The sequence below is a fragment of the Typopeltis vanoorti genome, chromosome 7 (assembly GCF_054136105.1).
Source record: "Typopeltis vanoorti isolate ZY-2024b chromosome 7, IOZ_Tvanoo_1.0, whole genome shotgun sequence".
NCBI lineage: Eukaryota > Metazoa > Arthropoda > Arachnida > Uropygi > Thelyphonidae > Typopeltis > Typopeltis vanoorti.
The window spans coordinates 6,939,638-6,967,606 of NC_143555.1; the positions used below are offsets into that span (position 1 = coordinate 6,939,638).

Consider the following 27,969-nt stretch of genomic DNA (forward strand, 5'->3'; position numbering starts at 1 on the left):
GGATAAACTTGCTATAGTGGAATATTTTGTTATAGTTAATTTCTTTTGGAATAGCACTGCACTTATTGGAACCCTGGTTGGTACTTTTCAGTAGTTTGTTATAGTGAATGTTATTACAAAAGCCTTTGCTGTAGTGAGAGCTGAAGGTACTACATGATCAGCACAGTAAGATGAATACTGTAGGACCAGGTTGGCTAAGTAGATAGCATCTTTGCTATCCAATCTACAGGCTCAAATTCTACTATGATATAGATGTCTGTGCAAGACTTTAGGTGGTAGACAAACTGCCACTTTGCATAGTAAAGGAATGAAGCAGCTTCAAAAAAAAAGTTTGGTTTCTAGTGTAGGATTCCCAGATTATCTAATCTTTAGCACATTCACAGTACTGAAATGTACAAACAGGTTCAGAACCTTTTGTAGGGGAGATTCACATAAAAAATCTGCAACATAATGACTTAGGTATTCATACGGCAACAAGTGATTCGTGACTATATTGGATATGATAAATTTTTTAAAATATGGAAACTCTTTGAAGGACTAGGAGGACACATATTCAAGAAGGGATTAAGTATTAACTACTGGCTGGAACTAAGGCTGTGACATCTGCAAGTCTGTCCGTTTTTGTAGAGGAAAAAAAAAAAGTTTCCAACCCTCAGTAAGGTTCTTCATATGCTAGAAAAGATTCAAAGCCAGTTCTTTCAAAATGATGCTAAATGTTATGCCATTCCAGCCAACTGTGGTATGGTAATTCTTGATGAGATAATGGTAAGATAAGGTTCTTAGTGTTCTTACTTTGTCCCTCTCCCCCCCCCTCCGGCTCCCAAATGTTTTTCTAGATTTTTTTTTTTTCTCATAACATTTAATCTTTTTAGATACGATTATTCAATTGTTGATATATCTGTTAAAAGAAAAGGTTGGGTCTAGAATCACTTCTAGATATTTGGGTATACAGTGTAATTAGTTGGATAACAAAATATATTTGCTCTCCAATAGCAAATGGTTACAGTATAACCACAGATTTATCTCGCTTGATTTTGACAGACTTGAAAAACAGATCGGATTCTGTAGGAAGGAAACAGCACTGAGATTATAAGATACCTAGAGGAATATATCTTAGCATACAGTATCTGTGAGAGAATTTCTTCTATAACATTTTCATGGATAACACTGAAGTTAATAAAGAAGAGGAATACTGAGATTAAGAATGGATTCATTATTTAAGTGTGGGAATTGAGTGGAAAAATCTCTCCCCTGATCAGATGCACAAAGGTGACAGAGGCCTCAAAAGTCTTAAAATGAATACGGTGATATGGTGACAGAAGACCATTCTTATTTTGATAAATTTCAAGTCTATAATATATAATCTTTTGTGGGTGTTCATGCTATAATAATAGCTTTATGGTGCATCCCACAGAAAATAATACTTTGTTTTCCTGTAACAAGAAAACTAGTAGCTTCCCCAACACTATGACCAATTTTATGACAATATCATAGACAGGTTAAGATATTGTCAGTTATTCATAAGACTGCCTGCCTCTTGAAATAAACACCAGAGGAAAAGAACTAATTTATTGAACTTGCTAATATTTCACCGAATTACCACCAGCATCTTCAGAGCACAAACTGCAAATGTAGTAGCAAGGTACCCTCTAGAAGCCAGATAAAAATGAAGTTAATTCAGAAAAGTCAGGCTAAATGCAGTCTTAGAGTGACAGCCTCCCATATCTTTGCCAAATGAATGCAGCCATATTACTGAGGTTGAGTTATTCAGTCTCATATGGAGGTAGGGGTTTTTTCACCTGGAAACTCAGGTTTTTTGTCCCCCAGATCAGGCAAACAGACCAAGTGAACACACATGGATTACAGTCAGGAATACTTAGGACCCAACCATAGGCCTGATTCGTCAGCTATGCCAGTCCCAAGCACAGATAAAATTAGGGAGAAATTGAAATGGTGCCATACTTCCCTGTAAAAAGGGCCTCACAGCTGTTGTATCATCATATGCTAAAAAAAACTGAGGTTGGGGGTGCTTTATAGCTGATGCTAATTCTAAAAACAGTTCTCTCAGACATATAGCAACTTCTACACAACATAGTTGTCTTCGTTCATTTAATCCAGTGTTAAGGAAGAGAGCAAGCTCTGCCAGTCCTGACTTGCCATACAGATGATCAGATGAGAATGTTCTTCAAGGCAGATGTTAACAGATTTTTTAAATTTATGTTGAGCCCATACATGAGAGGTTGATTGATCAAATCAACCAACACAGTTTAAATCAAATGATACAGTCATTTGATTTAAATGCCTGTATATTGTATTCCTTGGGAAAAACAACCGGGAGAAGACTTCCACAGTACAGCAGTTGCAGGGATGAAGAAGGAGGAAAAGAAACTTGTTTGTATGGGTTTCAAGGTGCAATGTGAAGGGATGTTGGGCAGCAGCTGCACGTGTCCCGACGAGTTTAGTACTAAGTGGGAGAATTATTGATGCTATTTCAAATGAACATTTCCAATGAAAATATTTGTAGAATACACATATTGCAGAAACCAAGCATCTATGTGAAAGCGGGAGGAGTGAGTTGGAACGAGATGGATCATTAATAAGTCCAATTGCTCTCCTCTGTATTGAGTCAAATCTACCAGTGCATCCCAGGTAGGCTAATTTGCAGGCACAAGGTACTTTATACACTCCAGAATGTGCAAAAGGAAGGGGGTGCCAGCTGGATGTGTGGTTTGAAAGTGATGCAGAGATTATATTTGCAGGGAGATTTTGTTATCTTTTCTGATGTGACAAATATAAAAGATGAACAATGTTTTGCTGTGATCTTGTGTGTTGGTTGCAGAGGGGATGTGGGGGCATGCAACATTTTATTTCATAGGGATTGTAACCATTGGCTATAAAAAAAAAAAGTATCCAAGTTCAGTTGCAAAGGTATTTAAATTCAGTAGAGGGCCGTGTCATTTAAACAAACAGCCCTGGCTCTATGTGTGTTTTGAGGATACCATACTGCTGGAATGGTTGATGGTGCGTGTGCTTCCTATAGACAGAAAAAGGTAATGAACCATATGGTAATCACACTGCCAAATGGTTCATTATCCTAGACATGCTAGTTAAGGAAGGCAGTTGTTAATTGCTTTTTCTACAGTGAAGTATATTTTTGGATGCTTAAATGCACTAAAATGTATCCGATATATCAAGGACATGAGGCCAAACATTAAACATATAATCTACATGGTGTAGCCAAACTTGGTTCACGTGTAGCTGTATTGAGTACTTGATTTTCTAGAAATTTCATATAGAAACTGGCAAGGGGGAAGTGGGGAGGGATGAGAATGCACTACAGTTTCATCTAATTATATATATATATTTTTTCTTCATGACAAATAACCTGACTAAATGGTGAATTTGAATAATTCAGATAAGTTAGATGAGGAAAGTGGCTTGATAATATGGACATGAATTTCTCTGTCAACAGTACATTTGCAAAGAATGAGTAATATCCCAGCTGACCATGATGTCTGAATCATTTTTTTGAAAGTTTTTATTAACATTTTAAAGTGAAAAGAATTTTTAATGGAAGGAGTGATGCTTGTGAAGATGGGTGATTTTGCTAAGTTCCCTGGCAAGTTTTTGGTGGGCTGTCTATGTTATCAACTATTGGACAAAGAGGGGAGAATACTGGTTTTGTGAATTTTTGGGACCTGTGATGGTTTAAGTTGTTTTAGGAATTTTTTAAACCAAGATGTAACTTTTTTTAAATAATTCATACACATTTCTCTTTTGAGATTTGGAAAATAGTAAGGTTGAATTAATACATAAATCATATAGTTTCCATACACATAATATACATTTTACAAGTAGTAAAATGGTTTATTACCATGCACAATAAATGAATATTTGATAACATACAATGGATAAATACAGAAGTTTCTTACGCAGCATGGCTGAGTTTATGGTGCTGAGTGCGGCAATTCTTTCCCCAGTAACAGTCAGGACGAGATATCACTGAAACTAGTAAATGTTTATTATAATTATTTCAGCTGCAAAAGTAATAACAGAATTAACAAATATAATTCTTGTTGATTCTTGTTTTTTATGTGTAATAAAGCCATGATTTAAACTGTAGATTTAATATTTCACAACAAGTAAAAAGAATGTTAAGGGACTTATTTAGACATCACCTTAAGCCACAAGATTGAAAGGGAACATTTTGACATGTTTCACTGCTATAATGACAGAAATGTTAAAACTATTTTATTATCATATTAAGCAATTTGACATATGTGTTGATGGTGCAGCAACACATATCAATGTATGTCATGAATCACTGAGAACACTGGACTGTGTTGTATTAAAAATGTTTGACCTGACAAAATGAATTTTTATGAATAACAGTTTTGCTGCAAAGAAACAATGGCACTTGTTTTCCTTTGAAAGGCTGCAAAATGTTTATTGGAAAAAAAAAAAAAAAAAAAAAAAAAAAAAAAAAAAAAAAAAACCATATCATTCAATATAAAGCCAATTTGATGTTCTTCTTTAGCTTAATGAACCTCTAAGGTTCTTTGCTATAAGTATCAATTTCTTCTGCTCTTCCAATTTTATCTAGGATTTCCATCTCAGCTGTCTTTTTTGATGTTATCCTACCCCTTTAGCTGTGGTCTAGGTTACTTTCAATTAGGCCTCATCTTTGAATGCTTGTTTAGCCATTCTCTCCTCACCCATTCTTTTCGCATGTTCAAGCTATCTCAATCTGCATGCTCTGATTTCATCAGTTAGAAGTGGGAGGATGTATGAAGTTTCTTAATTCTTTTCCATTTACCTGTTGTGTTCAATATTACAGGTCCAAAGACTTTTTTAAGGATTTATTTTCAAAGATCTGCAAAGCTTGGAAGCCAATCTGATACAAAGAAACAAAACCAGAAAGAAGCATTATTTTCATAATTCAAGAAAATTTTTGCTTTGGAATTTTTTTCCATTTTCTAATAGTGATTAGGAGAGAAAGATATGAAATGTACCTGCATCATTGCTTGACTAAAGACTTGTTTTAACTAACAAAACTGTGAAGCAGCTTCCATTACATTATTAAAGTGGTTATTTCGTTCATGATGTGTTTTTTGGCATGAGAAACTTCCAAATACAGCAGTCATAAAGTCCTGCATCAGGTTTAAATTTCGATAACTAAAGATATACAAATAATGGAACTTATTTAGTAAAAATTATATGAAAGTTCAAGTCTTAAAGTTCTATTCTTAATGCAATTTTTAATTATCATACTTCAACATGGCTGCCATCATTGTTAATACATCTTTCAAGCTGATTCTTAAACTCCATGAATACACTGCCATGGATGCCCTGATATTGCTTGAATTATGTTTGTTATTCTGACCTTGAGTTCATCTAAAGAATGAGGTTTTGATGTGTAGACAAGAGTTGTGACATACCCCCCCCCCCCCAAACAAATAACAAAATCTAATGGGGCTAAGCAAATGCAGTAGCTAAGCAACAATTGATCTGCCTCTACTGATCCATTTGTTTGAGAAGGTGTTATTTAAAAACTGTTGCACATTCAATGCATAATGACAGGGTGCTCTATATTGTTGGAAAATGGTGTTGTTTGTTAGGAGTTGGATAAGTAATATCAGTAAGCATAAGCTGCACAAAATGAAAATGCCGTGGAAGATGTATAATGAAAAAGGTGACTAACAAACTCGTGAACAGTACAAAGGGCAGGCAAGAAAGGTGACCAGCATGGTAAGGAAGGCAAAATCGATTACAAGAAGAATCTAGACGAGCAGGCCAAAGGAAATCCCAAAGAGTTCTTTCGTTATGTGGCAAATAAGAGGAAGAATGCCTATGGGGATTAACCTTATTGAATATTGATAGTCAACAGGTGACAGAGACATAAGATAGTTGAGTTACTGAGTGACTATTTTGCAAGGATATATTATCCAAGTGAGGTTAATGCTGTGACATGTCTGACAAGAATTTATGTGGGAACAGAGGTGGATGAATTGGAAGTTCTTGGGGTATTGCAGAATCTCAATATAAATACAGCTGTGGGATTAGATGAGATATGCACTTGTGTTTTGCAGGAATGTGCAAGGGAACTGGCAATGCCTCTGACTAGGGGCTCTTTAAGCCTCAGCTCTGATAGAATTCCAAGAGAATGGAAAGAGGGCAAAATAATTCCCTTGCATAAGAGGTTCTAAGACTGCAAGTAGCAAATTATACACCAATTAGTATCTCAGGAGTGGTGATAAAAGTAATGGAAAAGTTGGTCAAAAACAGAATCCAAGAAAGGGTAGATAAGAATATGATACTTTATGAGGAGTAACATGGATATGTGAGGGTTGGTCATACCTTAGTAATTTATTAACTTTTTATAATAGAGTGACAGCTGAGTTGAATAAAGCAAATGGCTACTCGATAATTTTACTGGATTTTTGCAAAGGCATTTGACAGAATACCACTCGTAACTCTGTTATGCAAACTAGAACAAATGGGAAGGGATATGACCCTGGTTATGTGGATAAGAGGGTGGCTGCTGGACAGATCAAAAAGTGGTATATGGAGGAGCAGAATCCAGGTGAAAGCAGGTGACTAGTGGTGTGACACAAGGTTCAATGCTAGGACCACTACTGTACAATTTGTACATATATGTGATATATAGGAAACAACCAGAAAGGAAATATTCAGTTGTTTGCTGATGATGTGCAAAATTAGGTATAGAAAAGACAATGCAGAGAGCTTGCAAGATGATTTAAATAGGTTGTCAGTATGGGGGAAAAGACAATGGGTATCAGTTTTATGTGGAGAAATGTAAAGTTATGCATTTTTGGATAAATAGATTACAAGTTGTGTACCACATTGATGGAACTGTACTCCAGGAAACAGATGAAGCTAGGGATTTAAGGGTGGTAGTAGACAGAGAGTTGAAGTTTAGAGGACATATTCCTAAGGTAGCCCATAAGAGATCACTTGGCTATTGAAGAATGCACTAACAAAGATAAGGAAGCTGTTATTCCTCTTTATAAGGCCTTGATACTTCCATATCTGGATTACTGTGCTCAGATCTGGTCTCCTGAGTTTCTTGGGGACGAGGAAGTGGTTGAGAGGATTCAGAGATGAGCAACCAAGTTAGTGAGTGGTCTGTGGGATGTTCCCTATGAGGACAGATGGAGGGTGTGTGGATTGCAACAGTTGGTTGATAGGAGAAAAAGAGGGGAATATGATATAAAGGATTTTATAGGGTTGATGCAAGGGAAATGTTTCAGCACTTGACTAGAGGAGCCAGAACAAGAGGTCATCCCTGGAAGGTTGAATAAAGGTGTGGTCAGTATGGGTGTGAGGACTAGATTTTTTACTTGGAGAATTGTGAATGAATTGAATGGGTTGCCTGAGTCAGTTGCGAGTGCTTTGTCAGTTAATGGGTTCAAGGAGCGGTATGAGAGATTGTGTGGATAGTTTGGGTCTCCTACGATGAGTCTTCTGTGAAGGTGCTCATATAACAACAATAACATCAGCTGAAATGATAGTTGGGGTGGTAATCTACTGCAGCTACATTTCCACATTGCAAGTTTTTGGTGGCTTTTTCTACCTCAAGTATTGATATGTACTCCTCTTTGCATTCCTCTTGAAAACTTTCTGCTACTGTTGTCACTTCTTGTTTTGTTTAACAACCTTTGAAAGTAATTTTTTTTGTTGTTGTTGATCCCACACATGAAAGGTCACAAGACTTATAACACTACAGTGCTATGTGTGGGCAAGTGATTAAGGAAAAAAATGTGGCCTGCTGATATGTTTCTTAAAGAGTGGGAGGTGGTACTCAGTGAGAAAAGCAATATGGGGAAGATTGTTCCAAATAATAGAAGTGGATGGAATGAAGGAAGCTGATGAGAAGTTAGTTCAGTGCTGGACAATGTATGGGTGTTGGCCAGTGGCTTCTCTAGTCCTTCTATGGTCAGAAGAAAGTGGAGGAATGGTAGCAACCAATTCAGAGGAGCAATGCCCATGAAAGTACCTACAGAAAAGGCACAGAGATGAAACAAAGCAGCTATGTAAAGTGACTGAAGGGAGTGTGAGGGAAGGGTCATCTATTAAGCTGATTGCCCTCTTCTGAATATCATCAAAATTCTTAGAGAGGTCATGAGTGCTCCACCCAAAATGTGGGAACAGTACTCCAAAGTTCGATGGATCTGAGACTTATAGTGTGTTAGGAGTTGAGAGGAAGAGAAATGTTTAGAACGGAAAAGAACACCAAACTTTTCAGAGGCTGAGGAGGCTATATAAGTAATATGTTTGTGCCAGGATAAACTGGTGACAGTCAACTCAAGAAGAGAAAGTTGATCTTGAAAGGAAACTGGAACATTATCAAATCCTATCTCATCCCCTATCAAAAATGAGAGGGGATGAGATAGGATTTTTCTTGTGAGTAATAAGGCAGGCTTAAGTTTTTTGGCATTGAAATTTACTAAGCTGTCTTCACCCCATTTCAGGATGCTAAGGAGGTCAGTGTTCAAGTCACTGGTTATGGAAGATCATGAGGCAACTAACATTAGAGCACTATAGGGTTTATTGAATAATGAAGAAGAATGAAGAGTACTGTCATTGGCAAAGATACAAATAGGATTTGAAGCCCGAGAAAGGAGGAGAAAGAGTGTGGGTGACAGCACAGAACCCCGAGGTACTCTAACATCAATGGGGAAATTTGATGAGAGGAAGCATCCACAATGACACACAATGAAGGACCAGTAAGGAGCTGGTAATCCAATCACAGAGTATAGAAGGGAGGACATAGATGGCAGTTTGTTCAGGAGGCCTCAATGCTAGACTTGATCAAATGCCTTAGAAATATTGAGAGCAATAACATGAGTTTCTCCAATCTTTCCATGGCCTGAGTCCAAAGGTAGGTGAGATTAGCTAGGAGGTCAGCTGTAGAATGAAAATGGCAGCATCCATACTGGTGATCACTAAGTAACTGATGAGTTTCCAGTAATGAAGAAGCTGGTTGTTGATAACTCTCTCCATTGCTTTTGAAAGTATTGAGTGAGATCAATGGGACGATAGTTAGATGGCTGACTTTTGTCTCCCTTTTTAGGTACAGGCCAATGTGAGCTTGTTTCCATGCTGTTGGGTAGATGCAAGCAGAATATGAAAGTTTATATAGATGACACAGGATGTGCATGAATTCTGGAGCACAACTGAAGAAATATCATCTAGGATCCTTATTAGTATCAAGATTAATGAGGGTTTTTTCTGATATCCTTTTGGCAAAAGTTCAGAGGAGACATGCAGTGGGCAGTCTGTGGAAGTATGGGAGGTGATTTGCCTTGGTCATCCAGGCAGGAGTTAAGGAAAAAACTAAAGCCAAAAGGTCTGCCTTTTCCTTTGGCAAGCTTACCATAGTGCCATCAGGATGCAAGAGAGATGTCAACATGGAAGGACAGAAGTTACACCCAACAGCCTTAAGCAAGGGACCAGAAGGGTTGACTGCCAGTTGAGAGGGAGGTGAGTTTATTGCATTTCATTCCAAGTCTGCTTTGGAATCATTGATAATTTTTTGTACACGTTTTGAGCTGTAGCAAGATAAATGAAGTTGGTGTTTTTAATTTAAGCCATTGAGCATAAGCTGCATTTTTATCGTGGACAGAAGATGCACATTTTTTTTTAGAACTAAGGCTTGGATACAGGTCAGGGATTTGCACAGTGGAGTGGAGGAATAAAGGCAACAAAATAATCCTGATTACAGTGAGGATTATTTTGGTTACTAGTTCAGTGCAGGTGTTTGAATCATGAGAGCAAAAGCCATAATATGACCATGGAAAAGCAGCATAAAAATTCCAGAAGTCATCCCACTTGGCAATTATAGTGCAATAGGATACAAGGCTGAGATTAGCTGGGAGGAGGATGAACTGAGAAAGAAACTTGAATAAAATTGTATTATATTTGCCAAGGGGAGAGCAGACATCCACAGCATATTTGGAGGTAGAGTTGGTTAAGAAAAGGTCAGTAACATTGGTAGAATGATGATCACCTGGCTGGTGGAGTGACTACTTGTGTTAGGTCATGACTGATAGCAAATGATTCAGTTTCCCTACCAACTTGATCTGTGAATTCAGTTGGAGTATGAGAGCCAATTTGTGTTATGCATGTTAAAGTCCACAAGGAGGACAATCTCACGATTTGGGTAATATGTTTGTAAGAAATTAATTTTTGTGATAGGTAGTCAAAAAGGGCAGCAGGTGATAGGTAGTCAAAAAGGATTGTCAGAGTTCAGAGAGTGGTAAAAGGTAGCAACTGAAGTGAGGTAAGGGAATCTTCAGCCAGAGCAGATCGAAAAGTAGAGATTGTAAGTTCGATAGCCTTTGACAGGGGATATCAGATTTAGCAAAAGCACATGTTCTGCCCTTTTTGCAAAATAGATTAAATTCTTGAGATTTTTATGCCACCATTATTGTTAAGATTAGGGTGGTTAATCAAAATTTCACAGGCTTCTTTAACTTTCCATTCATACTGTGGAATGTTGATTAACCACCCTAATCTTAACAATAATGGTGGCATAAAAGCACACGTTTTGCACATAAAAGAAAAGCACATGTTCTGCCCTTTTTTGCAAAATAGATCCAAATTCTTTAGATTTTTATGAAACCATTATTGTTAAGTTAGGGTGGTTAATCAAGGTGGTTAATAAAAATTTCACAGGCTTCTTTAAATTTCCATTCATACTGTGAAATGTTGATTAACAATAATGGTGGCATAAAAATCCCAAGAATTTGGATGGTACACATTCAGCCAACTTAGTTTTGCAGCAAACCCTGACTTTAGGACTCTAAGCAATTTTTCAGCTTTTATTGGATCATAAAAATATCAAATTCTTGAGATTTTTATGCCACCATTATTGTTAAGATTAGGGTGGTTAATCAAAATTTCACGGGCTTCTTTAAATTTCCATTCATACTGTGAATTCATACTGGTTTGCTGTAATTTATATGTATACTTTTATAAGTAATTTTTTTGTGTGAACATGTTGCTCTCCAGCTTAATTTAATTTTTAATCTAACAGATAATAATAACAGGACTCTAACTTTGATGTAAGTTTTTTATTCTTTTTTTTTTTTCACCAGAGGTCAGGCCAATAGTTTTAACGGTTGTTCAGCAACTTTAGCATACCATGTAGATTGTAGTGCAGCTTGTTTCTTTCTATATATGTGTATACTCCAGGTGATGACCTTAATGTGAAGGTCGAAACGTCGAGTGTTTATTTTGGTTTATATTAAACTGAAGTTTTACTGTAACGGGTTGTTGTTTCCATAATTTTCATGATGTATTCTGATCACCATGTAAGCATGAAGGAAAGGAATTTAATATATTGTTCATTCTGCCATCTATCATTTTTGTAAAAAGTTTATTAAGGACTGGGAGAAGAGTTATAGGTCTATAATTTCTTATGTCAGATTTACCACCTTTCTTATACAGAAGGATGATTTTTTCCAGTATTCCAACTTTTAGGGATTCTTCCTAAATTTTAGGTATACCATACTGCAAGTTTTATATGCAAGAGATTCCTCTCCATTTATCAGCATTTCTATTAATATTCCATCATCTGGGTGCCTTTCCATTTTTCATAAGTGCATGTTTTACTCCCATATTTTATCTAAAATTTGTCTTACTATAAACATCATGTGAACTATGGATGCTGTTTCTTCAGAATCCTGTTTTGTTCTTTTTAGCATAACTCACTTTCTCTTACTTTTCATTATATTCTGATCTCTAATCAAGATCAATTTTCTCTTTTTGGGTTTGCTTTCACATAGCCTGTTCTGACACCAACACATCATATCACTAGCCTCCATAAAACTTTATATTATTATTATTTTTTGGTTCAAAACTGCTTCTTTTCTGCATAGCTAACATTTTATAAATCCCAAATCTCTCTTAAGAATGCCCAACTGTATTTAGAAAAAGGTGATCCACTTGGTGTATAAAACCTACTCAGCGACTCACTCCAACTGCTTTCTCATAGATTCTCTGTTTCTGCATTGTCTTTTTTATAGGTCTTTTTCATGGCTGCTGCTGCTACTCCACTGAGCTGGTTACCGTCTAAGAAAAAGTCAAGCAGCTGCTGGTCAACATCAATATGTGGTTCAGTTCCAAACTGTCGAAACAACTTCTCATTCTCTTCCTTCATTCTGTCTACTTCTTTTTTTTTTTTTTTTGGAAATGCCTTCCACATACTGTTTTTCCCCAATGAATATAACTCCCAACTTTTCAGTAAACAAGTTAACAGATTCCTATTTTTCTACCACTTACCCATACATTAAGTATTGTGACCTCTCATGTGGGGTTGATACAAAACGCTGGAGATCTCTCTCTCCCTCACTCACACACATACAAAAAGACAAAGAGGAGATTAACTGTTTAAACTTATGTATTGGTTATACATGCTAATTAAAGACTGTGATGCATATTAACAACATAATAGTTTAAAAAAAAATCTGAATTAAAAAAAAAAGATAGTCAAAACATCCACCATTTAAATCAACAACAACAACAAAAAAAGTCAAAATATTTGAATGCATGCTTGAATTTCTGTTTTTATTCAATGGCTTTGTGATATTTAATTACAGATGCTTTAATTACTGTAGACAAAATATTGGATTAAAATAATTAAATATTTTACATGTTGCGTTGTTAATAAACCATCGTCTTTTATTAAAAAGAAGAGTTATGTGAAAGAATGAATCCTTGTAATACACCATGTAAACATAATCACAAATTATATTTACATTAGTCAGTATACATTAAAGTTCTTGTAATTAGTTTTGGTTATTTTAATTACATGCACCCACATGGATGCATGTAGTTAAATATGGAGAATGATTATATGTCCAGTAATTTAAGATTTTTGATTATATTAAACTGAACATACCAAACTGGATATCTGTAATAATTTCAATAGTTTTTATTTATCATGTTTGATTCAGTAACTGTTTTAAAATAAAACCTGTTCTTTACAGTAAAAACATTACTGTTTTGCGTACATTTCTGTCTATTGATATTTTCTAGTTAAAGAGCCTCTGAAATAAGAGTATTGTTTTTAGAGTGATTCAAGTGCAGGATGAAATTACTATCACAGATCCATACATGTTTTCCTTAATTAATAGTGTTTCACCTGGCAGCTTTTTTTTTTATCTTCAAATCAAGGAAAACAGCTTAACCCTTTGACTGTTAGGTTCCAGTTTCAGGTACTTTACCCCAAGGTTGTTTCCCCCCCCCCCAAATTCAAAGAATACGTGATTAACTAGGTATAAAAAGTATTTATTTACAATTTTTTAATATAAACACTTCTTCTTCTTCTTCTACGCGTTATTCCCGCTTCCTGTGCAGGGTCCGCGTGTTATTTAGATGCGACTTCTTGTTAGTACTACTCCCAACCCGACCCGTCGCCTGGTCTGCCGCTGGGGGGGGATATATTTTTGACTGTAGAGGCGTATGTTCACGGGGCCGGTTTGCCTGCTTGCGGGATGAAAAATGGCAGATAAACTGGCGGAAAAAACCCTACTGACCGCGCCCAAGACCGGCTAACTTGGCTATGGCTGAGGAAGATCCTCAAATTCCTCCCGTCTAGAACGGGAATCGAACCTGGGACACTCCTTCCCCAGGCATATGGTTGCGAAGCGCAAAGCCACTAGGCTAACCGCACGGTCCTCAATAATAATAATAATAATAATATAAACACTGTCAATGATTTACTAGAAAATAATATTTAACTAATAAATGATTTTTATACATGCAACAATAACTATAATAACCTACATAAAGTGACATTTCTTCAGAAGTTCCGAATAGTATGGTAGATTCTGAAGCATGGTGAAGCACAGAACCGTACCTGGTGATTGGGCAACATGTACGTGTTTTTTTGAGAACAACCATTTTTCCTAAAACTGATCTTGTGCATCAAACGGCACATTTTCATGTGATGACTTATATCATCCAACTAGTCAGAAGTCGATGTAATCAAAACCTTGCTAATCAAGCCTGTTATTTGCTCTGATGAGAATGCCCACATGATTGATCACATTAAAAGAATCTATTCTAATGGCTGCAAAATATCTGTGATTAACAAAGTGCTCAATACCCATTAATCTAAACAGCCTTCTGATGAAAATGACATTAAAAATAGTTCCGTATCTTAAGATATCTTTCAGAAAAAGTAGCTACACATAAATATGGATTACATCCACTCTCATAAACTTATGTCTGGAGTAGGAGATTATGTCATTATCACTCTGCAAAATTGAATGGAATGGTATGATACTTTTACTACACTGTCCTTAAAGATTACACGATTATTTACAGAATCATGTGAGTACTTTCTACATCAGCCAAAGCTTATTAAGACTGATTCCATTATCTATTTCTTACTTTTGAGAAGTAGTTTTCCATAAGACTAATATGTAGTAAATGTAATTAATTTTCTGTCACTGTAATCGATTATCATCCAAGATGTTGCTTCATCCATCTAAACATGAATTTTTATATGATTCAAAAGCATCTGTTAATTGTAGAAACAACCATTTCCACTTCATTATAAAGTAAATTATACTTGACAAGAAAAGATATTCTTGATTCAATCCCTCATGTACAAACTTTTCTTTACATGAGCAGTAAAGATTTGTGCGTGTATGACCATATTATTAAAAATCCTCTGGATTAGTAAGTTTTTTTAATTTTAAATACCTGATATATTATATTCTTATTTTAATCCTTTATCCTTCACATGCAAACGTGTTTGCTTGAACTTGGGTAAGGATAACATTTTGCTACTGGTATAAAGGAAAATATACCTTCTGCATTGATTTGGCTCTCAGTATCTCCATGAGTAATATGCATGTCTGAAAGAAAGCATGCTATGAATTATGGGATACTAGGGCAATCTGATAAGAAGTCATTCACTGCCATATACAAGTTTTGCACATGCAAAACTTGTATATGGAAAATTTTGCTGGCTCTTATTTAGGTAAAGGATTAAAACAGGAATACAATTTTTTCGTCATGTATAATTTGCTTATGTCAACCATGTCTAATTGGCTCTAATAATGCTAGTATGATACTAGGGATATATTAGGTGTTAGTTTATTAATACTGTAAACTAATTATTCTTGCCATGTCTAATCCATTAATTTAATACAGTCAATTTACAACTTTTTATAATAAAAGTGATGCGTTTGATAAAGGAAATTACAATATCCTGATACTGCCTAGTTTTTCAAAGGCATTTGGCAGGATTATGTAACTTGGAGCAAACAGGGATGTAGGATTGTAGAGTAGTATATAGCATAGTAGGATCCATGAGAATGCATGTGATGTGTTGGGACTCTCTACTGGGGCTACTGTTATTTAATGTATATTAATAAGATATGACTTGAGTGGGAACATGTAGTTGCTCACTGATGATGCAAAATAGGGGAAGGCTATACTTAATAAAGATGAAATACAAATTCTACAGAATGATTTAAACAGACTGGCAGCATGGACAAAAATACCAGATGTTAGTTTAGGGAGGGGAAAAGTGTAAGATTACGCACATTGGAATGAAAAGATTGCAAGCTGTGTATTACACTGATAGAAATGACTACACGAAGCTGATGAGGATAGGAGTTTGGAGGCAGCAGTGAACCCACACGCAGCATATTTTAAAGGTGAATATAATATCTCAAATGATATCTTGGATGTTGAAGAACACATTGAGAAATAGAAACAGGGAGATTGTTATACATCCTTATGTTTTTAATACAGCCACATCTTGACCAATTTGCACCTATTTGGTCAACTGAGTTTCTTCAGAGGATGAGGAAGTGGTGGAGAACCTCCATAGGTGAGTGACAAAGCTAGTGACAGGTCTGTGGAGTGTTCACTATGAGGACAGACTCAAAGAGTGTAGTTACAAAGTTCAGATAGACAGGAAAGAAATATGACTTGGACAAATAAATAAATTACTAAAGGAACATTATAATATGAATGGAGAAGGCGATTTTCAATATATGACAAGAAGATAGAGTACAAAGGATCACCCCTGGAAGTTGTGTATCAACTGAACTCTGTAACCACACTCCTTCAGTCTATCCTGAAGACTTGGACATAAAGGAACTTTATGGTATGGATGGAGAATGCAATTTTCAATATATTACAAAAAAGGAGAGAATAAAAGATCATTCCTGGAAGTTATGTAATAGGTGTGGTGGAAGCACTAGATTTGTGGCTTGGAGTAATGAATCAGTGGAATGAATTGCTGGAGGCATCTGTAAGTACTTTAATAGGAATGAGTTTAAGGAGAGGTATGTGATAGTTACTATGTGAATAATCAGTATGTAACTCTTGCAATCAGGCTTTGGACCTCACGTAGATGTCCTTATAATAATGATGGTGTCATGTTTCTGGAAATTTTATCATCAAAAGTTACTTCATAGAATAAATATCAGCATAAAGAATATATATTTACTACAAAGTATACAGTTTAATGAGTAGACTGCAATAATGCAAGGTAAATGGTAGCTAGAATAAGACAGACATAATACACCCAATCTCTTGCTCTATGTGTCCCGACCTTTGCTATAAGAAGCTTAATATACACATTATTTTTTCGATGCCACACAGTCATCTACTTGTTAGTGTAATTTAATTGAAATGAAAATTTAAAAAAAAAAAAATCTCAGCAGTGATTTTCATCATCATCAAATTCCTGATATCTACCCTCAAGGGGTGTAGAGGATATGATAGTACTACATGAAAAACTTACATCACTACTAACTTCCTATCTACAATTTTCTTCAAATCAGTCTGTTACCTGCGAAGACTCCAACATTATCAGATCTTATATTTCTATCTTCTAAGGCACTTTTTACTGTATCAATCCACCTATATCTTGGTCTTCCTCTGGGTCTTTTTCCTGCCAACATTCTGGGATGCTGACAATGTCAAGTTCTTTCCTAATATCCTCGTTTTTAATATGATATTGCCATTGATGCCATCTGTTCATGCCCCTAATCTTTCTCAGAACTCTCATATTTGCAGTCTCTAGTCTTTGATCAAGTGTTTTACTTCTGACCCAGCTCTCAGATCCATAAGTTAAAATTGGTTTAAACACTGTCCTGTATACAGCTAATTTCTCTCTTATTCCATATAAATTTATTCAGTTGACTTTCTACCATACCAGCTTTGTTGATTCTGTTGTCTATTTCCATATTCAATTTACCATCTTCACTAAAAATTGTGCCTAAGTAGCTGAAATGTTTTACTTGTTCTATAGGTTCTCCATTCACAAGGCAGTTAATATTTTTAATGCTTCTGCCTATTTTCATTGTCTTTGTCTTTTTAGTGCTGACGTTCATACCATATCTATTACAACGGTTATTCAATTTAGTCTGGAAATCTTGCAGACTTGAAGCGGATTTATTTCAAAGTATAACATCATCCGCATAAAGCAAAGAGCTGAGATTAACGTCTCAAATTTTGATATCAGGTTTAATGCCATTTCCTTCATAATGTGATCCATATAGATAATGAATAACAAAGGGGATAATGTACATCCATGTTGTCTGACACCCGATTTAACATTAAACCAACTTCCTGTACTTCCTTCAATTCTAACTGCTGACTTACAACTCAAATAAAGACTAACTAACTATTGCTTGATATAATACCCCATATAACTGTAGCATTTTGAATAGCTTCTCTCTTGGCACCTTGTCATATGCCTTTTCCAGATCTACAAAACTTAAATGCAGATCTTTGTTATATTCCCATGATTTCTCAACTATCTGTCGTAAAGTGAAAATCTGATCTCGACAGTCTCTATTTGGCCTGAATCCAGCTTGTTCTTCACCAAGCTTCTCTTCCGTTTCTCAAGTATACTTGTATATATCTTACCAGGAACACTCAGTAGAGAAATACCTCTGTAATTCTCACATTCAGTTTTATTTCCCTTTTTATATATGGGTACTATGAGAGCTCTACTCCAATCATTTGGAATTCGTCCCTCTATCCAGGCCTTCTGAAATATGCAGTGCAGCCACTGTAAGACTTTTATACCTCTATACTTGAGCATTTCTGGTCAAATCAGTAAATGACTTATACAATCCTATTTTTACAAGGTACATCCGGAATTTTTTAGTTAACTTGTGAAGATTCAAATACATATTTTTGTTCTTAGTCAAAGTCTGCCAAGGACCTGACATTAGTATTCAATTATCAAATTTTGTATACTCGAGAATATACTCAAATTTATGATTCTCACAGATTATTTCAAATGTCTTAACCCATGTATATCCTGATTCCAGTGTAACAGCATTAAATGAGAAATAAAATTACCTGGCAAATTATGTACTGGAATATCGCATCTGTAGGAGTATGCCAAAAGTCGAAAATTATTAAGTCCACAGGAGTAGCATAGAATGGTATTAGAATTAACAGATGTGGAACAACTGTACTGTCCTCGATCAAGACGAGACATGCATTCTATCAGTAAATCATGCCAGCTCATGTTTTCCTTTTTTAGGAATTCCTGCAAAACAAGAATTACACATCTTTACAGGGCTAAGGCAATTAACATGTAATATAGAGACAAATTCTATTTTCTTTTAAATAATTTTTATATTTATTTATTTTTACATCCATGAAAGGTTGGATGCACATCAGTAGCATAGGGCTAGGAGTCAGATAATGTAGGAATTCAATGCTAAGATAAACCATCTTTTCATGCCCCTTCAAGCCACTAATAAGCAAGGTGATGGAAACACACCAGATAATGAAAATCAGTTACTACTTAAATCTTTGTACAAATAAATAATAAATATAGTGTAATATTTACAGTATTAAATAAATGAACTTATAAGTTTATATTAATCACTGTCTAAGCTTATGTAAATCAATACGCATTAAAATATCATTTAATTTGCAATGATAAAATATCATAAAATATAATTTGCAATAATGATTATTCAGTTTTATGAAGTTTCTCAAAGAGAAAAAGATAGCTTTCATCTACTCAGAGCATTCTAAAAAAGATTCAGGGTTGTTGGGTTTCCTGTCAGAAGATGAACAAAGATTTATTTTAGTGCCACATAAAGTAAAGAACAACTAATTTATATATAAGACTCAAGATTTCAGTGGTATAATACTGAAATATTTTGTGTAAAACTGGTTTAATTATTTCTCTATACTTACTAAGAAAATATATTATTCTTATGAAACTCATAAGAATAAGAAGGTATGGTAATAATGTAATATACATGATATTTTGATCTGAAACTTACAGATCTTCGGTAACAGATAAGTCAAAAGACAGAATAACAATGAATTTCACTGTTATTCCATCTTTTTAATTATTATAATTTTGAATTATAATTATTAATATAGTACTTTGCTGCACTCTTTGAATAAGTGTTGAAATTTAAAATGGCATCTATGCAAGGCTTCCATAGCTCAGTTGGTTTAGATGAGCCCTCTGGTTGGAAGGACCAATTCCAGTCTATGACGTGAGGAGCCTTTATCAGGTGTTTTCAATCGAATGATGTGTTAGTTGGTCACATACAGAGGTGGAGGATATTTTTTTTTTCCTGGAAACTTATTTATTTTTTTATTCCTCATAACAGGCAAACCAGCCAGAAGAATAAGAATTAGCCACCCTATTCTGTCAAATATGGTTTGAATGCCTGCACAATAAAGCACGGGTCTATGCAATAGCATACATCAGGAAGGAAGGAAGAATCTATAAGAGACAGGTGGTTTGATCAGAAGATTCTGTGGTCAATATCAATTCTGCTGAGCCAGCCCACATTTGTGGAATTTTTAATAACCAATGTAGGAATAATATTCTTAAAAGTGTCATCTCAATGGATGATTTCATTTGTCCAAAGTATGAGAAACAGCAATTACAAGGAACTTGGTAAATACTGGGAGAGAAAGTGGACACGATTTATCTTTAGTGCAAGATAACAAGAAGAACAGTTCTATTGACAGGTAGATACCTGAAAACAGACAAGGTTATATATATATATATATATATATATATATATATATATATATATTTTTTTTTTTTTTTTTTTTTAATTTTTTTTTTTTTCAGGAGTCTTGATTGATTCTGAGTTTCCAGTAATGTAGAAAATTAGCACAGAATTGGAGTTTGAATAGCCTTGTATGCATCTTTGGTTTGAGGCTATTCTACTGCATAATTCTTTTGACAATGCCAGTTCCAAAGGGTTACAGCAGGCAATATGTGCTCCACTGAGTAGTTTTAATAGTGCCATATTTAAGATGGATGTGCTGAATCCTGTTGTATGCATCAGCCTGTGAAGGTAGGTTCACAACATACTGATCTTTTTAGGCAGTCATATGCAGAGTAGAAGAGGAGGATGTTATGATACATTTGATAAAAGTATGGAAGTTGTTGATTTTTTCTAGGAATGGATATAAAGCAGCTTCAGGATGTGGCCATAAACTTAGAATGGAAAATCAGCTTTCCTTGACATCTTCCTTTCTTGTTTTTCATCTGGCTTGAAACAGAGTCTTAATTCTTAAGACTCTGAAGAATCAAATAACTGTTTACCATTTCTCGACACATTAGTCACCCGCCTTTCAGATGGATCACTATCTTTTTCTATTTACAGAAAGCCTACACACACAGGAAGATACCTACATAAACAATCACATCATCATCCAGTCCAACAGTATGGCATTTTAAAAACACTTACACACAGAGCCAGAGCCATTTGTTCTAACGATACACCTCTGACCACTGAACTCCAATACCTGCGCCATACGTTCTTAGCCAACAGCTACAATCCCTACAACATAGATAAAATACTACATAGGCCCCATTACTCTGCCCTCCCCTAATACACAAGAATACAACATGACCATTTCTATTCCCTATATCAGAGGTACATCGGAAAAGAGAGCCAAAGTATTGTTGAAACATGGCCTTTGCACCACTTTCAAACCTCATGTCAAGCTGGCAACTCTGATCCTCTCGCCTAAGGATAAACTTCACCCTTTAGCACACCCAGGAGTGTATGAAGTTCCTTGTGACTGTGACTTGGCCTATTATGGGCAAACAGGAAGATCAGTGAACATCCGCCTGGAAGAACATGAAAGATACACTCGCTACTATTACTATGGCAAGTCAGGACTGGCAGATCACGCTTTGGACACTCCTTCATGCAGGATTAGATGGAGGAAAACGAATGTGCTATTTAGGAGTCGTTATAGATCTGAAAGATTATTTTTTGAGTCAGCAATGGCTTTGAAGAATTCTCCCAACCTTAACAAATATGGTTGCATTAATTTGCCAAAAATTTGGGAAACAGTTATCCTAAGAAAAACTCCTGGATAGCTGCTTTTTTTTTTTTTTTTTTTTTTTTCCTCCCGTTAGAGGGCACCAAAAATAGGACTTTAGATCTTTTGTCTTTTGCAATTATATTGTTTCACTCATTCACTGTCGTGTATACAAATGTGTTGTGCTTTGATGATGCTGAGTTGAAAATCAGCAAAATATAAGCATTAATAAAACATCTTTGTGATAAAAGTGTGTGTGGTGTTGTTAATACCGTGAAAAATAAGTAATGAGTTATTTCTATTTTGTTTAAGATTCCAATGAATCTGCAACTCAGGAGCCTGAATAAGAAGCTAGTACTGATCAACCTGCAGTGAAGGAAGCTCCTGTAGCACAAGTTGTTAAAAAAGAAAGTTAAGAGTGAACAGCTGGGTGAGAAATAGAGTAAACTACAAATTACAAAAAATGAAGGGAAACAATAATATGTGGACAGGAAGGGAAATGCTCATAAAGAGAAAAGAGCTGGGGGGAGTACAACCAAAGATGCAGATATAGATGTAATGAGAATGTTAATGAACCAAAGTGGCAGGAAATGTTTGCTGATTATTGAAAACTTGGGATTTCAAAACTTCAAAAAGCTTTTATAAACTTGACATTAACTTTCTGGAAAAACTAGAAAGAAGTAGTAGCAGCAGCTTGCAGAGAAACTGAAAGCTGTTACTATAGCCAGGGAGGACACAGAGTACGTAAGAAATTTTTCTTGTTAATTCTTCATTTAAGCAATAAACAGATAATGACATTAGATGACACTAATGTCATCAATAAGAAAAAATCTGCTTCAGGGTCAGTTGTATCTCCAAAAGATTAAAGAGATAACAAAGAACCTGGTAAGAAAACTTCAGAACAAAAAATTAATTTAATAAAAGAGCATATAAATTCCTTTCCAAAATACAAGGTAATAAAAATTAAAGTATCCCTGTTTAAGGTCTTGTGATGTGCCATCCAGTGATCCAAATGCTGGAAAGCTTTGCAAGAATACATTGCATGTCATGCGGAAGTAATAGCTGAGAAAAAAAAAAAAGTGTTTCCAAAATTCACCACCAGGGGCATTGTAAACATAAAAATGCATGGAATTTGCATATCAAGTAAGTTGGCAGGTGCTGGGGGGAGGGGATTAAACAGATGGACATGGGATTTTTCCCTTCATTCTGGTTTGCTAATACTGCCCACAGTGATGGCACTAACCTTGCCCCAACGTGCTTAGCTCATGATGCTGCACTCTGTGAATTTTGTTGCCTGAACAAATATCGATGAGGTCCACTATCTGTATGAATGATTGTGATGAATGATTAGTTATTTTGAAGAAATGGCATTAGGAGAGACCTGGCAGAGGTCGCAAACCGATATTCACAACACGTGAATCAAGTTGTTACTGCTGTTGTGAAGTAGGCCATGAATAATAGTGTTGGTTCCTACTGTGCAAGTGCTGTATCAAGACACATGCCTTACACAACTGTCCAGAAAATTCTATGGAAGGCTCTGCATTTCTGCCCATTCAAGACAACATTTACACAGGAGTTGTGCCTGCAGGACTTTGAAAGTCAACTGATATTCGGTTTAGCATTCCTTGCTAAGTAGAGCTGGATGGCCATTTATGACTGTGAGTAGATGAGGTTCACTTTTACCTGAATGGAGCTTTAAATATCTACTATTGCCAGGCATGGGCTATGCAGAACCCACATGCAATCCAACAAAGTTCTTTGCATTCACCCAAAGTTATTATCTGGTGTGGGCATACAGCTTCATTTATCATTGGACCATTCTTCTTTGAGGGCTTTGCCAATTGGGTCCTGTGATCTGCTCAGTTATTTCCAAGAAGTATCGCAATATGATAAACAATTTTATTGTGCCACAGCTACAGCGATACCTGTGCATAGATTCAGACATTTCATGCAGGATGGGGTCCCTCCACACGTTAGCGAATCCATACTGCTGCATTCTGTCGTTGAACACACTGTGCAAAGGATGCAGTTTGTGGCATACCAGGAAGGGCAGCATTCAACAGTACAGCCCGTGAATGCATAATGGAAGTGAATAAAAATGTTATTCATGCTTGTGAGCTTTTCTCTTTCTTACACACACACACACACACAAGATATTGCTTCCACATGACACACAATGTATCCCTGCAAAGTCTCACAGCATTTGGATCACTGGGTGGTGCTCCACAGGGTCTTAAACAGGGATACTGTACTTTAATTTTGATCACCCCATAAATAGCTATAATTCAAAGCAGAAAAACCCTAACCATAGATTTGGATACAAATTTCAACATAATACAGATGTAGACTCTGCATAAAGAATTCTAATGCTAAAAGAAATGTACCTCTAGTGAAGGAAAGTTTTTATAGGCATAAAATTTAATCTTTAATACTTACTTTAATCTTAGCTTTCAAAGAGCCCCATACTGAAACATGTGCCACATAAAGTTTCAGAACATTATAGATCATGGTGATCCTAATGTGATAGAAACTGTTAAGATTCAAAAAGAACTACATCTCCATAAAGTACATGCTGTTAGAGTTGCAAAAGATAATACTGTAAAACAAGTATGAGATGATCCAACACGTGTTGTTGCTGCTTGTTTTGACCTACAAACAAACACTTCCAACACCACCATGCAGCAATGCATATCACACCTATTAGCCTTGGAGGTAAATTTCCGTATCCATAATGCTGTTTAATGGAGATACCAAAACATTCATGCATAAGCTATTAAAAATGCATAAGGCAAAAACAGAACATCTGTGAAAAAAGTGAACTGGAATGAGTCCAAGGAAAAGAAGTCATCTGATTGACCTTTTCTAAACAGAATCGAGTATGTTTATAAAAGTTTTTGGTGAATCACCTTAAAAGTGAGAACATTATGCTAAGGTTGAGAAGAAATGAGTTAGTATAGTGTGAGCAGTTGTCCAGACGAGAAACTGTGTTCTGAGTGGAATAGGGCACCAAGTGTTTCAGAGACTGAGAAGGGTATGGATGTGATGTGTTTGTGAGGAATGGCTAAAGGGATAAAGTAATAGAAGAGAAATCTGATTTTGCCTGGAGATGTAGCATCAAAGGTAGGAGAAATGAAAAGATGAAGACCATCCTGAAAAGGTCTCAACCATGTTAGAGATAAGTGTTTATGGCATCAATAAACGTTCTGAAAGGATTAAAAAAAAACTTGAAAAGTTGCTAAAATTTTTTTAATTTATTTATTTTGCATGCATTACTTACTTGAAATATACTTGATTCATACTGATTTCTGTTGATGAGCTTCTGAAGACACTTTTCCTCAAAATTAATATCTGCAAAAAAAAAAAAAAAAAAGTGTGTATATACACACACACATAGGGTGTTTCAAAAGGGTATATACAACTTTGCAGGAGAACAGAGAATAACTTGGATGATGTACAAAAGCTGAGTGAGTGTCAATGTAGTGAAACATATCAAACCAAATGACAACACTAGATGGCATGATACGTCACACCATTTGAAAATGCAACTTTCAATGGTGCAGAGTGAGCACGTTGCATGTTTTGGTTTGAGAAAACAAAGTCTGCAACACAAGTTCAGAGAAATTTGTGCAGAAATTTCTCTGAACAAATTTCAATATGGCAAAGAACCTCCTAGTATGTACACGATCTACATGTGGCACAAGAAGTTTCTGGAAACAGGCTGTTCTGTGTATCATCCAAGGTCAATGGGAGGCCACATGCTGCCAATGCCGTTGTGGAAGAAGTTCAGGAAAGTTTTCAGAGAAGCCATGGAAAGTCAACCAGACGCACGTCTCATCAAATTGGAATTCCACTGTGACTGTGTGTACATTTTATGGCATTGTCTATATTTAAGGCCCTACAAATTTTTCCCTCATACAACATTTGAAGAAAGACAATAAGAAGATATGCCATGATTTCTGTACAAAAATGACCATTACGATAGAACAAAATGAGGACATTTTTGGACACAATGGTTTTTCAGTGATGAGTACACTTTTCACTTAAGTGGGCAAGTAAACACTCAACAACTGCAAAATTTGGGGAAGCAAAAATCCACATGTCATCGTAGAACTGCTTGAGGTACCCCAAATGCTAACGCTTTTTGCATGATAAGCAAGAAGAAAGTGTATGTACCCTTCTTTTTTTCGGAGTCTACGATTACTGGTGGTATGTATCTGGACATGCTACAAGGGTACCTAATGCCACAATTAGATGACAATGACCACGACAGATGCTTACATTTCCAGCAAGACAGATTGAGTGTTTGTACCACTACTACTACCATCCAATTTGGATGAGCTGTGTTCCAGAATTACTGCTGCCATTGCTGAAGTTATGCCAGATATACTCTGTCGCGTGTGGCAGGAAATTGATTATAGATGGAATGTCTGCAGAATTACTGGAGGCAGTTATATCAAACTTTAACTGCATTGAAACTTCAAGTGTTACACTACATTTCCATGGGGATAAAAATTGATCATCTATTGCTACTTACCTTTTATTGTCATTCAAAGTTGTATACCCCCTTTTGAAACACCCTGTATACACAGAGAGAGAGAGAGAAGGCTTGACAAATTATACAAAATTCTACTCAACAGGTAAAAAAAAAAGTTCATGCCCAAGATTCCCAGATTTTTAATAATGCATCTTAATAAGTCAACAGGAGTTCCAAGTGATTAATGATGCTGTATCAGTCTGGAGAACACTTCCATTGTGTTAAAACCATTCCAAGAACAAGAGTCAATAAATAATAATAGGAAGAACAGTAAAAACAACACTATTTTTTTTTTTTTTTGGAAAATATAATTTGCTATTAGAATGGCCCTTTATTATTAATATGTGATATCTCCAAGGACTCATCGAAGGAGGACACTCTACTCTCCAATTCTCATTCTCCACAATTAATTCACCAACTACACTGAACCTCTACTACCATCATCTACATACAATGCCATCTACTACCAACCACCACCACCAGCAGCAGTATTTCAAGGCCGATTTGCCTGTATTTGGGATTAAAAAACCTAGTTTCTGGGAGAAAAACCCTGCTACCTTGCCTTCAATGGAAAAAACCCATATAAAGATTCTTCTTGTTATGCCCACCAAAGGACAAAATGTACTGTACTTCTTCCAATTGCACTACAGAGGTGGTTCAAAAACAATATGAGGTCTCTTAGGGATGCGCTTTTCAGTGAATGGTATCTCTAAGGAACTGTCCCCTTTGTTGAAGGTCATTCAGATCATGTATCAACTATATTACTATATTATGCATATTCTTGTGCATTTTTAAAGTTACAAAAATTTGTTTAGAAAGTTTTTTTTTTATTAAATAAAAAATATATTTTGTTTAGTCTGCAGTTACTTGCCAGCTTGAAAAATCTATTTGCCATGGGTGAGTGGGCAAGTGCATTTTTCAACCCCCCACCACACACACACACAGAAAGAGAGAGAGATTTCCAACCCCCAAACAAAAACACAGCTGGCCAGAAATATAAAAATGCTACCTCAACTATATTCCCGTACTATCTGTAATCTTTTCTTCTGCTGATGTGAGGTTAAGAGTACTGGTCAATTTATTTCTGTTTTACTTTCATCACTAATACACTGCTTGGAATACAGTGAAATATTGCTGTTGAATCATCTAGCCAACATCACTGAACTCCTCTAACAACAGCTGCACATATTTACAAACTTTTATAGATTACACACATACAGATAAGAGGAGCAGCATTGTGTCACCAAGAAACATACGAGCAACTGTATAGAGTACTACCATATTTTTCTTTTATATATAGTCTGCTTGTGATCTTGTTTCCATAATTGAATTATGCAATTAGTGATTTCAGCTGCAATTTTATGCATTTATTTAATATGTTTATTTTAGATACATATATTTACTGGCAGTTTTTTGTTGAGTGGTTACATACTTGCTTTCAACCAAGAGACTATAAGTTCAAATCCTGCTGCAAGTATGAATGTTAAGGGAGATGAATTTCACTGCTCAGTGTAAGACTATTCCTTCCTTCCCTTCTCATCCATTCCTTAGGGCAGGTAGAATCCCCTCATGAGGGATTTACGACAAATTAATGCAGCCGGCTGGTCACTCCTCTGCTGCATCCTCAAAAGGCAAGTATTTATGACTGTAGTCTGTGTGTGTTCACAGGGATGAAAAACCCGAGTTTCCAGGTGAAAAACCCTCTACCTCTGGTATGAGATCAGCTAAACCTTTAGTCAAAACAGACCAAATAAAGGTTCCTCACACCATGGACAGGAATCGAATGTAGGTATTTCCCATCAAAGGCTTTTCTATAATGTAAGACTATTGCCCCCATTTATTGGAAGTGCAAAGTAGCTTGAAAAATTTTCATGTTTGGTCTCCAGAGCAGAGTTTCAGGATTATGTGAAAATAAATTACATTAAAAAATACAATAAAAAGTATAAAAAAAATTGATATGGAAAAATAAAATTAAACAACAGAAATGTGTAATTATTGTTTATTCAAGTTTAAAAACACATATAGACATTGAAAGTAACACTCTTGATCCATAGTCTAATCGATATTAGTAAAAAATAAGATATTCCTACTAGTACTATAAATTT

At 35.7% G+C, this 27,969-nt stretch overlaps 1 protein-coding gene across 3 annotated transcripts in view; it reads right to left on the reverse strand.

The window, feature by feature from the left end:
- Nucleotides 1-27,969, reverse strand: part of LOC150104471 (E3 ubiquitin-protein ligase CHFR-like) — a 232,383-nt gene that overhangs the window by 25,972 nt on the left and 178,442 nt on the right. For 2 of the 3 annotated variants that reach the window (XM_090395650.1, XM_090395651.1), the window contains 3 exons: nt 24,608-24,678; nt 18,367-18,559; nt 3,933-4,008 (listed from right to left, as the gene is read on the reverse strand). In XM_090395650.1, coding sequence (XP_090251776.1) covers nt 3,933-4,008; nt 18,367-18,559; nt 24,608-24,678 — 340 coding nt within the window. Of the gene's footprint in view, nt 1-3,874; nt 4,009-18,366; nt 18,560-24,607; nt 24,679-27,969 lie in introns of all 3 variants that reach the window. The other variant, XR_016548572.1, reaches the window with a different exon arrangement.